The sequence below is a fragment of the Arachis ipaensis genome, chromosome B10 (assembly GCF_000816755.2).
Source record: "Arachis ipaensis cultivar K30076 chromosome B10, Araip1.1, whole genome shotgun sequence".
Lineage (NCBI taxonomy): Eukaryota > Viridiplantae > Streptophyta > Magnoliopsida > Fabales > Fabaceae > Arachis > Arachis ipaensis.
In genome coordinates this window covers 9301454-9314641 of record NC_029794.2, presented here as the reverse complement: position 1 = coordinate 9314641, position 13188 = coordinate 9301454, and the positions used below count along the sequence as shown (strand labels likewise).

The window sequence follows — 13188 nt, the reverse complement described above, 5'->3', positions numbered from 1 at the left end:
GTATATCCTATCAATACTGGATTCGATTTATATATTGTGAATAGTTCCGTTTTTGCCCTTAACTCTTCAAAATATAAGTGAATTTATTTTCTTTACCGTTTTATGAGGGAATAAAAATATCGTATTAGACATCTACGTAGTTTGGATTTTGCATGATTAGATATTGGGAAGTTTGAATTACTATACTACAATGGAAGTTATTTGTTATTTCTTATTCATATTCGGGCCGAACAGAACAGGGGGTACACATTTATAATTTGGTGTTAACAAACAAATAATGGTGAATTTACCATTTGTTATGTCTCTTTGTTGTCTACAATGATGAGTTTTTAAAAATGAGTATAGATAAATTTTTTCGGTCAGTTTGTTTCTAAAGACTGGAATTGAGATTGAGAGACTGCGATTTAGTATTGTGTTTGGTGGTTAGAAACTAGAATTAAAATTTTAGTTTCAAGACATAAAATTTCAGTTTTTTCAATATCTTCAGAAAGTGGAGACAAAGGGGACTAAAATTTCTGGGACTCAGTAGAGACAGAAAAGACTAAAATTTTTGCAGATGAAAACTTTAATAACATTTTTTTTCAAAAATATTTTTATTTAACTTTTCAAATTTTAAATCTACCCTTTAATTCTTATGTTTATCTTAAACTAAACATGATACTTAGACATAACTTAGTGCATTATATTTTATACCAAACACAATAGAACGACTTAATTTTGTCTCAGTCTCTCAATATCAGTCTCCCTTCTAAACGCAGCATAAGAGTTTGTGATGATTTGAATTTGGTTTGGACAAGGGAGTCGTAATATGGCCATAGTACATCGTCTTGTAGTTCATACTTTTATACTCCAACCATAGGACTAAATTTTTTATTGGTTATTGAGATTTATGACTTTTACCATTTTAGCCTCTCACATTCAAAATTTAATATACTATTTCTTGAAATCTAGTTCTAGACATTATATTGATTCTTGGACCCTTTCTGACATTGGATCAACAAACAGAGGATTAAACTAGTTTTGACTTGCCATGTTAGACACAGATGACATTGTTTCGTTTTGGCACACAATGAAAGAAGAAGAACGAAGTCTCATTTTTTTTTTTTTTTGGTTAGAGCTAAAATTAGATGCTTGAGCAATGTCTTATTTGCCACGAACGATGTATTTTGGCTGAAAAAGATTATGGGAGTACTCTGAGTTACTCTCCCTAACATGGATTCCAAGCTCAACACCAGCATCTCTTGTTTCACAATTAACAGTCACCGACTTCTATCACCAAATATCTTTTATCTCTGCAGGGTTTGGGGGGTTTCGTGCAGACATATACATTTGTTATTTTACTGAGAAGACTGCCTTCCTAATACTCATTTTACACACAAATTCTCTAAGTGGTCAAACATGTTTCACTTTGAGGATACAGCTTGCGGTGGGGATTCACAGGTTGGGGCCACATCGTACTGTTAATCGTATGTACAAATAAAACTCCTTGCTTCAGTTATCATTGTCTGAGTTTCTTTTTAAAAGTACCTAGTGAGATGGCGGCGTAGCCAGAGTTCATACATGACCATATGAAACGCATCTAGTCTAACTGGAGGTGTATTCCACTGGAAATGCTTCTGGACCTGAACCATAAACCGAAAATTAAAACTAGTGTTATCATCTTACAAGAAGCCATGATTTATTTCAACGTATGAAATTTTTGTCTTAAATCACAAACATAAGTAGCTTCATGACGGATATGATTCCATAATTGCACCAACTATCAGCTAACTGATATTTTTAAAAACCAGAAACTGAAACTTATTACCTTTACTAAGTTCTGATTCAATGTCACAAAATCTTTCTGAGATATATTTCTCAGAATGTCTTTGAGCTGATAAAGGTCACTTTCCTTCACTACTACAGAAAACTTCCTCCAATCCAGAATCTCATTAAAAGGCAAGTCATAATAGTTTGACATGATTACTGCAGATAGAGGACAAGAATTTCTGTTAGAACTTAGAAGATTGAATTCACAGAAGAGATGGGTAATCAGTGAGCAACAAAAGTCATGAAGATGTAGTTTACCCGGAACACAGCCATAATGGATTGAGTCCGCGATACGGCTGCTACCAACAGGACCGTGAGGGCACAAACAAAACTTGGATCTATAAAGTTTCTCCAAATAAACAATAGACCCAGTAGCATGACGGTCAATTCTGTTATTCTGAATGTCAAGTTCAGTATCATTGTCCCACACAGCTGCAAGTTCATCTTTCAATTTAGAATCAGAGCGACCAGCCCAGAAAGCAAGTGTTTTCCTGCAGTATTTTCCGGATAGGAATTGGTATTAAAATTAATAAAGATGGCACAGTTTCAGGTGACTTAACTGAAAATTGTGTTTCTAACAAGCAAAAGAATTCGATTTTATGGTACGAAAACAATTTCCACCTTCTCTTTATGTCATTTCCACCTGCAGGGTGAAGAAATGGCAGCTGAACTTGGGGGAGGGTAACATCTTTGTGTGGAATAAACAAACCGTCATAACTGGATGAACAAACCACCCGAATGGAATTTTTGACAAGATATGGAACCCCATTCGTAGCCTTGGCACCGATATCATGGCAAGTCACAAAAAAGTGATCAGCACCCAATGTTCTGTTCCAATAAGGATACTTGAACTTTAGGCTCTCCACATACTTCCCAACTTCATAAATCATACGCTCATAAGTCAACCCCTGCATACTTCACATGCGCGCATTAGACTCTTATATTGAGAACTATGCTAGACACTAGGTTGTTGAATTCATGCGTAGTGCTATCTGCTAAGCATATTCCATATTCTATTATCTGTTGATAGTATTTGAATAATTTTATTCAGGCTTAGATATGTACAAATTAACAGTTCTCCTCAATGATTACGTGATTTGAGAATCAATTATGAGAATTGTGAAATTGTGAAAACAAGTGGCACCCAAAATCTTCCACAAATGCAAAATTGGCTTTATATGTATTAAGCAATTTCAACCTAAAAGTTGTGATTTGTGAACATTTGACATTTCAGCTATTTGCTACACAAGAATAACTAACTAAACATTGATTTGAATAAATAAAAACAGAAAATATATTGCACAATTGAACAGGTTTCTTGTTGCGAGATGTGAGTTAACCCCTGAGAATTATGCAAATCATTCTTGGAGGTGAAATTAGGGCATGCATACCTTGCCTCGCATTTTGTGGCAAGAAATAGGAATGAAGAAGAGGTGAGCTTGAAGAGGATCGGCAGTGAAGAAACGGCTTTCTTTGATGTTCTTGAAGAAATAACCTTCACTGGAATATTTCCCGGTGAGCTTCCTCGGCGTGTGGAAATAGGTCTCAGGATCACCGTCAGGGTACACGAACACCTTCAACTCCTTCTCCATCTTCTCGTAGTCCAATTCGAATGCCTCCGGCGAGTGGAACACTCTAGAAGAATGCAACGTTACTCTGCGCGGCGCATCGAAATCGCGCTGTGCATCACAGAAAGAAGAGACAAAAAGGTCAAAAAATCAAAACGGTGAGCGAGAATTTGAGAGAGAGAGAGAGAGAGAGAGAGAGAGAGAGAAAGAGACTTGGAGCTCGAGGTTGAAGAGTAGCTGCGCGGAGATGAAGACGCTCGTGAGGGTGTAAAGGAGGTAGAGGAGGATGCATGCGGTGGAGACGCAGAGGTATCGACAGCGAGGGTGGTTGCGGAATATTCCGGGAAAATTTGGGAAGGAAAATGAGTTTTCTCGGGAAAGTGGAGGTGGCGCCATGGAATTGGCGGGAAAATGAGGATTCTCGGAAGGTAGTTGAAACATATTTCTTTTTCTCATGTCTTCTGCTTACTGATTTCGTAACTAACTACTAACGAGAAAGTAAACAAAACTTGTTTGGTGGGAAGATAGTAAACAAAACTAGTCAACGTCTCAACTGGCTCCTCTTTTTTAAATTTTTCTAACTACCTCCTAACGAGAAAATAAACAAAACTAGTCAACGTCTCAACTAGCTATTAGCAAGTCAGCACTCAGCAGGGTGATGTGACTGTGAATGCCATGCATCAAAGTTCCGTGGGCCAATTCGTGACCCAATTTTAATGTCAATAAGGCCCGATCAGATATATCATAACCAGAAAGCCCAACTAGGCAACAACAAATATGTCATGACTCATGACATGGTTGCAATATTGACTCCAAAAGAAAATAACAAGGAAAAATACTAGAAAAGAATATTAATGTTCCCCACATTAATAGAATGAAGTTTTGTTTTCTTTCTTATTAGAGTCATAAACTCATAATATATCTCACACAAATATAAAAAAAAGTGTTGGAACGAGATAGGGATGGAATTCACTGCAGCTGTGATGGGGTTTTTTGAGTCAGCACGACTGCCAGCAGAAGCTAATGTCACATGGGTAGCGTTGGCTATGAAATTCGTTGGTGCTAAGGAGATAAAAGAACTAAGACCTATCAGTATGGTGGGATGTGTCTATAAGGTTATTTCTAAATTGTTGACACGAAGAATGAGGAGGGTTATGCCAGGCTTAGTCGGGGAATCACATAGTACCTTTGTGAAGGGAAGAAAGATACACGATGGAGCGTTAATTGCTTGTGAAATCGTGCATGGTTGAAGCTGAAGAAGAAGAAATCAGCGATTATTAAACTGGATTTCCAAAAAGCATATGACAGAGTCAAATGGTGCTTTGTTGATACTGTGCTGGAGAAGATGAGCTTCGGAAGAAAATGGAGGGCGTGGGTTAGGGAGTGTGTTACTTTGGCTTCTATCTCTATCCTGGTTAATGGTTCACCATCGAAACCGTCCAAAATGGAAAGGGGACTACGCCAAGGAGACCCATTATCTCCGTTCTTGTTTGTCCTAGTGGTGGATGTGCTCAACAGGATGATCGGAGAGGCAGTTGCGCATGTCACGCGTATGCGTCAGTCACGCATACGCGTCGATGGTCCTTTTCGCGAGTCACGCGGACGCGTCGATCACGCGCTCGCGTCACTGAGCAAATCTTCAAATCACGCGTACGCGTTAGTCACGCGCACGCGTCGCCATGAAAAGCTCCAAAATCACGCGTACGCGTTAGTCATGCGTACGCGTCACTCTTCACTGCCATCTAAAAATTAAAATAAAAAAATAAAATAAAACTAACTAGTGAACACCAAACTTAATTTCAGAAATTTAAAATATATTAGTGCTATTTATTTAAAAATATTTTTAAAAAAAATAAAACACAAAAATAAAACAAAACTAATAGAATATAAAAAGAAAAAAATGGAAGAAAACAAAAGCGAAAATAAAAGAAAATAAAAATAAAAAGAAAATAAAATAAGAATGAAATAAAAATAAATAAAAACGGACTAAAGTAAAAAAAAATATAAAAGCAAAAAAAAGAAATAAAACGAAACAGAAAAAGGGGGGAGGGGCGAACGAAAGAACGAAGAAAAGAAAAAAAAAATTTACGGAAATGAAAGTAAACAAAAATGAAAAATAAAAATTAATAATAATAAAATAAAACTAATTAAAAAAAATTTATCTAATCTAAGAAATCAAACAACGAGTAGTTGTTAATCACAATCAATCCCCGGCAACGGCGCCAAAAATTTGGTGCGGATTTTTTAACCACAGATTAACCGGCAAGTATACTCGGTCGTACCAAGTAATACCTTACGTGAGTAAGGGTCGTTCCCACGAGGATTGATGGATTAAGAAACAATAGTATTTGATAGGCTTAGTTAGACAAAAAGAAAAGAGTGTTTGAGCAATATAAAAGACATTAAACAATAAAAAAAATATTAAAGATAGGCAGATAAATAAGTTGGGAATAAAATATGGAGAAGCAGTTAAGATTTCAGAGTTATCTATTTTTCCGGATTAACTTTTCTTACTAACTATTTTAATTATGCAGGATTTAATTTATGGCAAACTATATGTGACTAGACCCTAATTCCTTAGACCTTCTTAGTCTCCTCTAAAATTCATCAACAGCCAATTTCTTGGTCAACTAATTCCAATTAGAGGGTGATGATCAAATTCCAGTTTGTATGTCACAAAAACTCTAATTACCCAAAAATAAAGGGATTATATGTCACATATCCCGTTAAATCCAGATAATTAAAATTTAGGAGAATATGTTTTCAAGTAAAGTGTTTTTCCAAGTTTTACAAGAACTCAAGTAGAAAGAGAGTCATACTTCCGTTCCACCCAAATTCATAAGATAAAGAGCGAAAACAATTCTTAAATTATAAATCCATACATAAATTAAAATAGAAAAAGCAATAAAATCAATCCATACGAATAAACAGAGCTCCTAACCTTAACAATGAAGGATTAGTTGCTCATGACTTAGAGAGAAAAATAAGGATTGTAAATTTGTATAGAATTGGGATCCTCTGGGACCTCCCCAAAGGAAGGAAAGTTTCTCCCTTTTATAACTAATCATAATAAATTTAAAATCTAATTTTTAAAATTAAAATAATATCTTTTCCTAGAATTCAAATTTAAATTTAAATTCGAATTAATTTAAATAATCAAGTCTTCAATGGATGGATGGGAACCACTTGTTTCGTCCATTCTGCAGCTTCTAATCTGTGTTTTCTGGGCTGAAAACTGGGTTAAAACAGCCCAGAAATCGCTCCCAGCGTTTTTCTGCGTTTTCTTATTCTGTCCACCGGAGGAGGAGACGCTGAGAAACTATAAGAGGCTTCTGAGGTGCTTTGAAATGATGTCTGGGTTGGGCATTAACTTTGAGAAGTCTAACTTAATACCAGTGAACTGCAGCCAGGAGTGTGTTAATCGGATGTGCCAGCTACTAGGATGTCAAGAGGCAGCTCTACCGGTAATGTACCATGTCATTAGCTTAGGAGCAAATCCGCGGTTGGTAAAAACTTGAAAACTGGTTATAGAAAAGGTGGAAGAGAAGCTCAGCTTGTGGAAAGCAAAGATACTTAGTAAGGCTAGGAAGTTGGTACTTATTAAGTCAGTAATCAACAGCTTGCCTATTTATTACTTGAGTCTGTACAAAATGCCTAACGCGGTTGCTCGAAGACTTATGTCCTTGCAGATGAGGTTTTTTGGGGGAAGGATGATGGTCGACTTGGCATGGCCCTTGTGAGGTGGGAGCTGGTACAGGCACCGAAGAAGATAGGAGGATTGGGGGTGGGTGATGCAGTAGTCCGTAATTCGGCTTTACTGTTTAAATGGTGGTGGCGATTCTCTAAGGAGGAATTTCCTCTATGAAAGAAGGTTGTATGCTCATGTAATAGCTTGAACCCAAATCACTTGCTGTCAACTCAGACGTTACCGAAGAAGGGGGGACCGTGAAAGGACATATGTCATGTGCAAATAAGGGATCAACATGTCAAGCAGAAGATGATTGATGGCCTGGCTATGGAAGTAGGAGATGGAAGATCCACCAGATTTTGGGAGGATACATGGTTGCAAGTGGGAAAGCTGAAAGACTCCTTTCCGAGACTTTTCTTAATTTCAAACAAAAAAGGATCAGTAATTGGGGATTGTGGGTTTTGGGATGGGATAGAATGGGTGTGGCAATTACAATGGAGAAGAGAGCTGAGACAATGGGAGACAGATACACTGAACCAAGTGCTTAATGTCTTGCAATCTGTTAGACTGATAGCGGACGTGCAAGACAGAGTGGTATGGAAATTTGATAAGGAAGGCGTTTATTCTACTAATTCATTTGTGCAAGTTTTGCAGGAAGAAACTTTGGATGAGGAGCTTATGAGATTCAGATTCACAAAGGAGATATGGAAAGGTCTAATTCCGCCTCGAGTGGAGCTGTTCGCGTGGTTTGTCTTGGTAGGTCAGGTCAACACAAAGGACCGACTAAGTAGACTGGGAATCCTACAACAGAATGATCTGGTGTGCATGCTGTGCCAGAAAGAGGTTGAAAATATACATTTATTTATTACATGTGAGTACTCTTGGCAGGTGTGGTGCGCTTGGACCTTGGCGTTTAGACAGACCTGGATTGTCCCTGGTACGTTGAAAGAGCAGTTTGAGACTTGGAGATCAGTGCCAATGAGAAAAGAGAGGCGAAAGCATTAGCTAGTTGGATTCTTCTCAGTTATATGGAGTATCTGGAGAAGCAGAAATGATGCCATCTTTCAGGGCAAGATAACAGAAATTGGTGATTGTGTGGAGCAATCATTCTCATGTGCTAAGGAATGGTGTTGTAAATAACTCATGTTGTTGATAGCTATGCCGGAGATGACATAGGAGTTGTTATGTTTTTATCGTTCTTATTTTGGTTACAATGCTCCACTTAAGTGTTGAGCTCTTACTCTCAAAAAAAAAAAAGATTACCTGAAATTTGGTTACTTTAAATTTGAACGTGAAGTCTAAATGTCTTTGGATAATTTGTCTGACATCCTCTCTAACGAGAATGAATCTGGCCAAGTTAATAAACAAGAGATTTGGCAATTTTGTTGTGGTATCTTCAAGTTTTGTCCGAGTTGTATTCTTCTTTTTTCTTTGTTTTATTTTCTTTGTCTTGAAGTAGATATTGATTATGTTGTCTCGGAGCAAGATCTCTCAATCGAGCAGTTTCTTCCATATTAATGTACTTCTCGGCCCACTCTTATACCTTGTACGAAGGGGTTGGGTGCCTTTTCTATATGGATTGGGAGAATAGGCCTTTTTTTAGGCCATTGACTAGCCCTTTATAACTGTTTTTGTAGGAAAATTTTGAATTTTCAAGATTGAATCTTTCTTTATAAGCTCAAAGAGTTTCTCCGACTTCTTGCTTGACCCTTAGGAGGCTTGGAGCGTGTTTGACCTTGTCTTTCTGAATGGAGAATCGGATAAGGAAACTCCTTGCAAGGTCGTCGAAACAAGTTACTGACTAGGGTAGCAAACTGTCAAACCACTTCATTGCCGTCTTGGTTAACGTCGTCGGGAAAATTTTGCAACGAGTTACATCCAACGAATCAGCCAAGTACATTCGGCTTTTAAAGTTACTTATATGGTGTCTTTGGTCGGTTGTTCCATCATAAACGTTTATGTCTAAATTTTTAAAGTTTTTGGGGACCTTAGCCCACATGATCTTTTCCGTGAATGGATCTTCACCTCCAAAAGGAGTTTCTTCCTGATTCGGGCGAGTTTTCTAACCTCAAAGGTAAGTCTCTAGTTTCTCAAGTTTTTTTTCTAGATCCCTTTGTCATCGTACCTCCCTTTTTATAGCTCGTTTAGATTCTCATCGTCACTCTAATTCCATTTCAAGCTTATCCAACCGCCCATGGTGTCTGTGTACCAAACCCATAAGTTCTGCCGGATTTTGGTTCACCATGTCCTCAAGTGGGTGAATTTTTGAATTTATCCTTTTGAGTTGAGGGTTTCGTGAAGTCCCTTCCCATTAGAGACATTCGCTCTATCTTGTCGTGGAGGTATCACTATTGCATGATCGTTTTTGTGATGTTCTGGTTCGGACTCGAATGTCGTATATTCGTCTTTAGATTGATCATCCGTCATGATTGGGTGTAGACTTCCAGATCCCCGACAACGGTGCCAATGTTTCGATAGTTACTTGAAACAGGGTTGCTTTGGGCTTGAACATGAGGTCCAAACGTCTTTGGATGATTTGTCCGACGTCTTCTCTAACGAGGATGAATCCGTTCGAATTGTTTGTAAGCAGAGGTGGGGGTGATACTTGCAAGGAACTCCGATACTTAAGTTAGCATGCATTTTAGGCAAGCTTTTAGTAAATTGGATTCAAATTATAAATGAAGGTGTCAGGGTATTTATAAGTGTAGATGTAAAGTTAATAACCGTCATTTAAAATCGTTCTACCTTTGATGGTGGGTAATCGTTCCCTTTTATTAGAGAATTTAAGATCTATTTTCTAAATGAGTAGGAGAGATTGTAGGATTTGGTTACTTATTCGGCTAAATAATTCTAAGTCTGACGTCATTACGATCGACCTTTATGAGGTTGGGTTAGTGTTGACCTGATTAATGTCCGTAAAATAGGCTTTATTCATTTGGGTCTGATTGTGTATTGAATCAGGGTATGAACAATACTTTTTAAGTTTTATAATAAATATTATTTTAATATTAGTATTTTTTTAACAACCAAACACGTGTTCTCTTTATTTTTCTAATTAAAAAATAATTTAAGTACATAATTAAATAGTAATTTTGAAAAAAAATTGCTTTAAGACTTCTTATTGAAATGATTATTACGGAGTCTGAGTTACCCATTTGGCCCCCGTGTCTGGTTCCGTTGGCGTATAATTGGAAAACAACCACTGCAGCAATTCCAGCAAGTAGTTGAAAGTACCCCACAGCTCACGAGGACCAATCACATCTTTACTTTACTCTTTGTTATTTGATCACCTCTTTCATTTCAACGTCAATTTTTTGAAACACAAGAAGAGGAGAAGAGTAAGAGAGAAGAGAGGCACATTCACCAAGTCCTTCTTCTCCTCCATCCGCCTCTAAATCACAAAAACCCTAGCTAGGGTTCCTTCCTCTGCCCTTGCTGCTGCTTCTCTTCTCATTTTCTGATCCAATCCAATCATGGCGGACGATGCCACCACAGCTCCTCCTCCATCATCTTCCGCCGCCACCGCGCCGCTCGGCTCCTCCGTGATCTCGCTCGTGAACCGCCTCCAGGACATCTTCTCCCGCGTCGGCAGTCAGTCCACCATCGACCTCCCCCAGGTGGCGGTGGTCGGCAGCCAGAGCAGTGGCAAGTCCAGCGTCCTGGAGGCTCTTGTCGGCCGCGACTTCCTCCCTCGCGGCAATGACATCTGCACGCGTCGCCCGCTCGTTCTGCAGCTCGTTCAGACCAAGCGCAAGCCAGACGGCTCCGAGGAAGAGTACGGCGAGTTCCTACACTTGTCTGGGAAAAGGTTTTACGATTTCTCCGAGATTCGTAGGGAAATCCAGGTGGAAACTCGTATTTATTTTTTCATTTTCGCTTCATTTATAATCTCTGAGTTTTTGTATTAGTAGCTGAAAGTGACAATTTGAAACGAGGTTTTAGGAGCGTAGCTTGAGATTTCTATGCTTGGATTTTTGACAGTGGCGTGGAGTTTTGATTTTCGCTTTTTCTGTCTGCAGTTTCAAATATCATGGTTTTTTAGTTTTTCAATCGGTGGTTGTGATCATTTTGTCATTGAAAGTTGTTGCTGTAGGGACTGATGATGAGGCACATTTTTAAGTACAAGAGCAAGAAATGAAGTTGCTGTTGAATTCTTAGGGATCACCCAAGAATAATAATATAACCTTGAAATTTTCTTCTTAATTTCTTCTTAATTCATAAATGAAGTACAAAGTTAAATGCATTTGATGTCTTGAAAACATAGAAAGAACTCTCATACTTTCCTGGTTTTGGGATTAGGACTATGTTAAAAGATGTACCTAAAGGAGAAATCTAATTCTATTGCAAATTAATTATGTTAAATATTACAGCTATTGGACATCTTATCGTGATGTTTATTTCGCATGTCTACATCAGAATGAATGTAGAGTTGTTAACATCACTTTCATGACTGAAAAACTGAGTGTGACATCTTTCAGTATTTGGCGATTATTTTCTCTATCCAGAGGAGCAAAAAAAAAAAAAAACTGCTCCCCTTAGGGACATGCATACTCAGTCATATTAACCATCATGGAACTAAGTTGAACCTGGATGCAAACAATTTGATAGTGATTCCCAACATTCATGTCTCTAGAGTGGATAAAATTGATGTTAAACTCTTGAATAAGCCATTCTTGTTTTGAGGCTTTATCTACTGATATTAAAGAAATGCAATATAATTAAATGTGAAATGACCGAATGAATTTTGAAAGATACTGTATTCTCACTAGTTGCTGTAGATTTATTGCTACAATATTGGCATCTAGTAGCATTCTTGGTCAAAGTTCCATTCATCCATTGGAACAGGTTTTCATGTTAATAAAGCTTGGAAATAGTCAAACTTTAGTTTTCCATTATTTGGATCTATATAGCATGCGATTTGCTCTTGAATCTTGATGATGTGTTGATAAGTTATACAATGTCCTATTGTAGTCCTTTTTTCATTGTATCTCACTGTTTACCTGTATATCCTTTCCCCCTTTGTCTAGGCTGAAACTGATAGGGAAGCAGGAGGGAACAAAGGTGTCTCTGACAAGCAGATTCGACTGAAGATTTTTTCACCAAATGTTCTTGATATCACGCTTGTTGATCTCCCTGGCATAACAAAGGTTCCTGTGGGTGACCAGCCTTCTGATATTGAAGCCCGAATCAGAACAATGATCATGTCATATATTAAAACCCCGACCTGTCTCATTCTGGCTGTCACTCCAGCAAATTCAGATTTGGCCAATTCAGATGCTCTTCAGATGGCGGGAGTTGCTGATCCTGAGGGTAGGCTATTACTTGCATGTGCTTAAATCAATAATCCTTTTTACGTGTCTTTGATTGGTTTTTGAATGTTTATTTCTTGGTTGCAGGTAATAGAACAATTGGCGTGATCACAAAGGTTCAGAATACTCTTATAGCTTACATTTGTATTTATGAAATGTGAATTTAGGTATGCTGTTGCCTCGTTCTGACATGTTAAGCATGTATTCTTGGAATGTAGTTGGATATCATGGACAGAGGTACTGATGCCCGGAATCTATTACTAGGAAAAGTTATTCCCCTCCGACTTGGTTATGTAGGTGTTGTAAATCGCAGTCAGGAGGTAATGTTATTTTCCTGCTGTGATGAAGGCAATGAACACTTAACATTCACATATGTTCTATTAGTTATTATGTTAGATTTGTGGTCACTAGGTACACTTATTGTGTATAAATAAATGAATACTTGTACTTATGCTACTTGATTAGCTTCAGGTCAACATTTAATGCTAAATTGTTTGTTTATTGTGTCATCAAATTAGGATATCTTAATGAACCGGAGTATAAAGGATGCTCTTATTGCTGAAGAAAAGTTTTTCCGCAGCCGTCCTGTAAGGGAGTACCTCTAAACAGTTATAAAGCATTCTTGATTATGTATTACCTACTAAGTTGTATCCATTTATGCTATTCATAGGTATACAGCGGGCTAGCTGATAGTTGTGGCGTTCCTCAACTAGCAAAAAAATTGAACCAGGTAGAGTACAATGTTGAAAACACAAGTTGTATTTTATTTTGTACTTTGCTCTGCAGAATGCCAGCTTTATTTACCATTTTCAGC

At 37.8% G+C, this 13188-nt stretch overlaps 3 protein-coding genes across 3 annotated transcripts in view; 2 read left to right on the top strand and 1 right to left on the bottom strand.

The window, feature by feature from the left end:
- LOC107622710 (probable glycosyltransferase At5g03795) lies at positions 794-3928 on the bottom strand. Its single transcript, XM_016324694.2, has 6 exons — positions 3591-3928; positions 3201-3488; positions 2431-2717; positions 2068-2300; positions 1808-1965; positions 794-1622 (listed from the first exon to the last, which is right to left on the bottom strand). The coding sequence occupies exons 1-6, from the start codon at positions 3831-3833 to the stop codon at positions 1518-1520; spliced, it is 1314 nt and encodes a 437-aa protein (XP_016180180.2). The 5' UTR covers positions 3834-3928; the 3' UTR covers positions 794-1517.
- LOC107620083 lies at positions 4340-7382 on the top strand. Its single transcript, XM_016322301.1, has 4 exons — positions 4340-4492; positions 4630-4927; positions 7067-7161; positions 7269-7382. Exons 1-4 carry the CDS (start codon positions 4340-4342, stop codon positions 7380-7382), a joined length of 660 nt encoding a protein of 219 aa, XP_016177787.1.
- Positions 10232-13188, top strand: part of LOC107622708 (dynamin-related protein 3A) — a gene marked incomplete in the record, with an annotated part of 8182 nt that continues 5225 nt past the window's right edge. Inside the window, 6 exon segments of the mRNA XM_016324693.2 lie at positions 10232-10910; positions 12093-12375; positions 12462-12490; positions 12593-12694; positions 12893-12961; positions 13045-13104. Coding sequence (XP_016180179.1) covers positions 10539-10910; positions 12093-12375; positions 12462-12490; positions 12593-12694; positions 12893-12961; positions 13045-13104 — 915 coding nt within the window.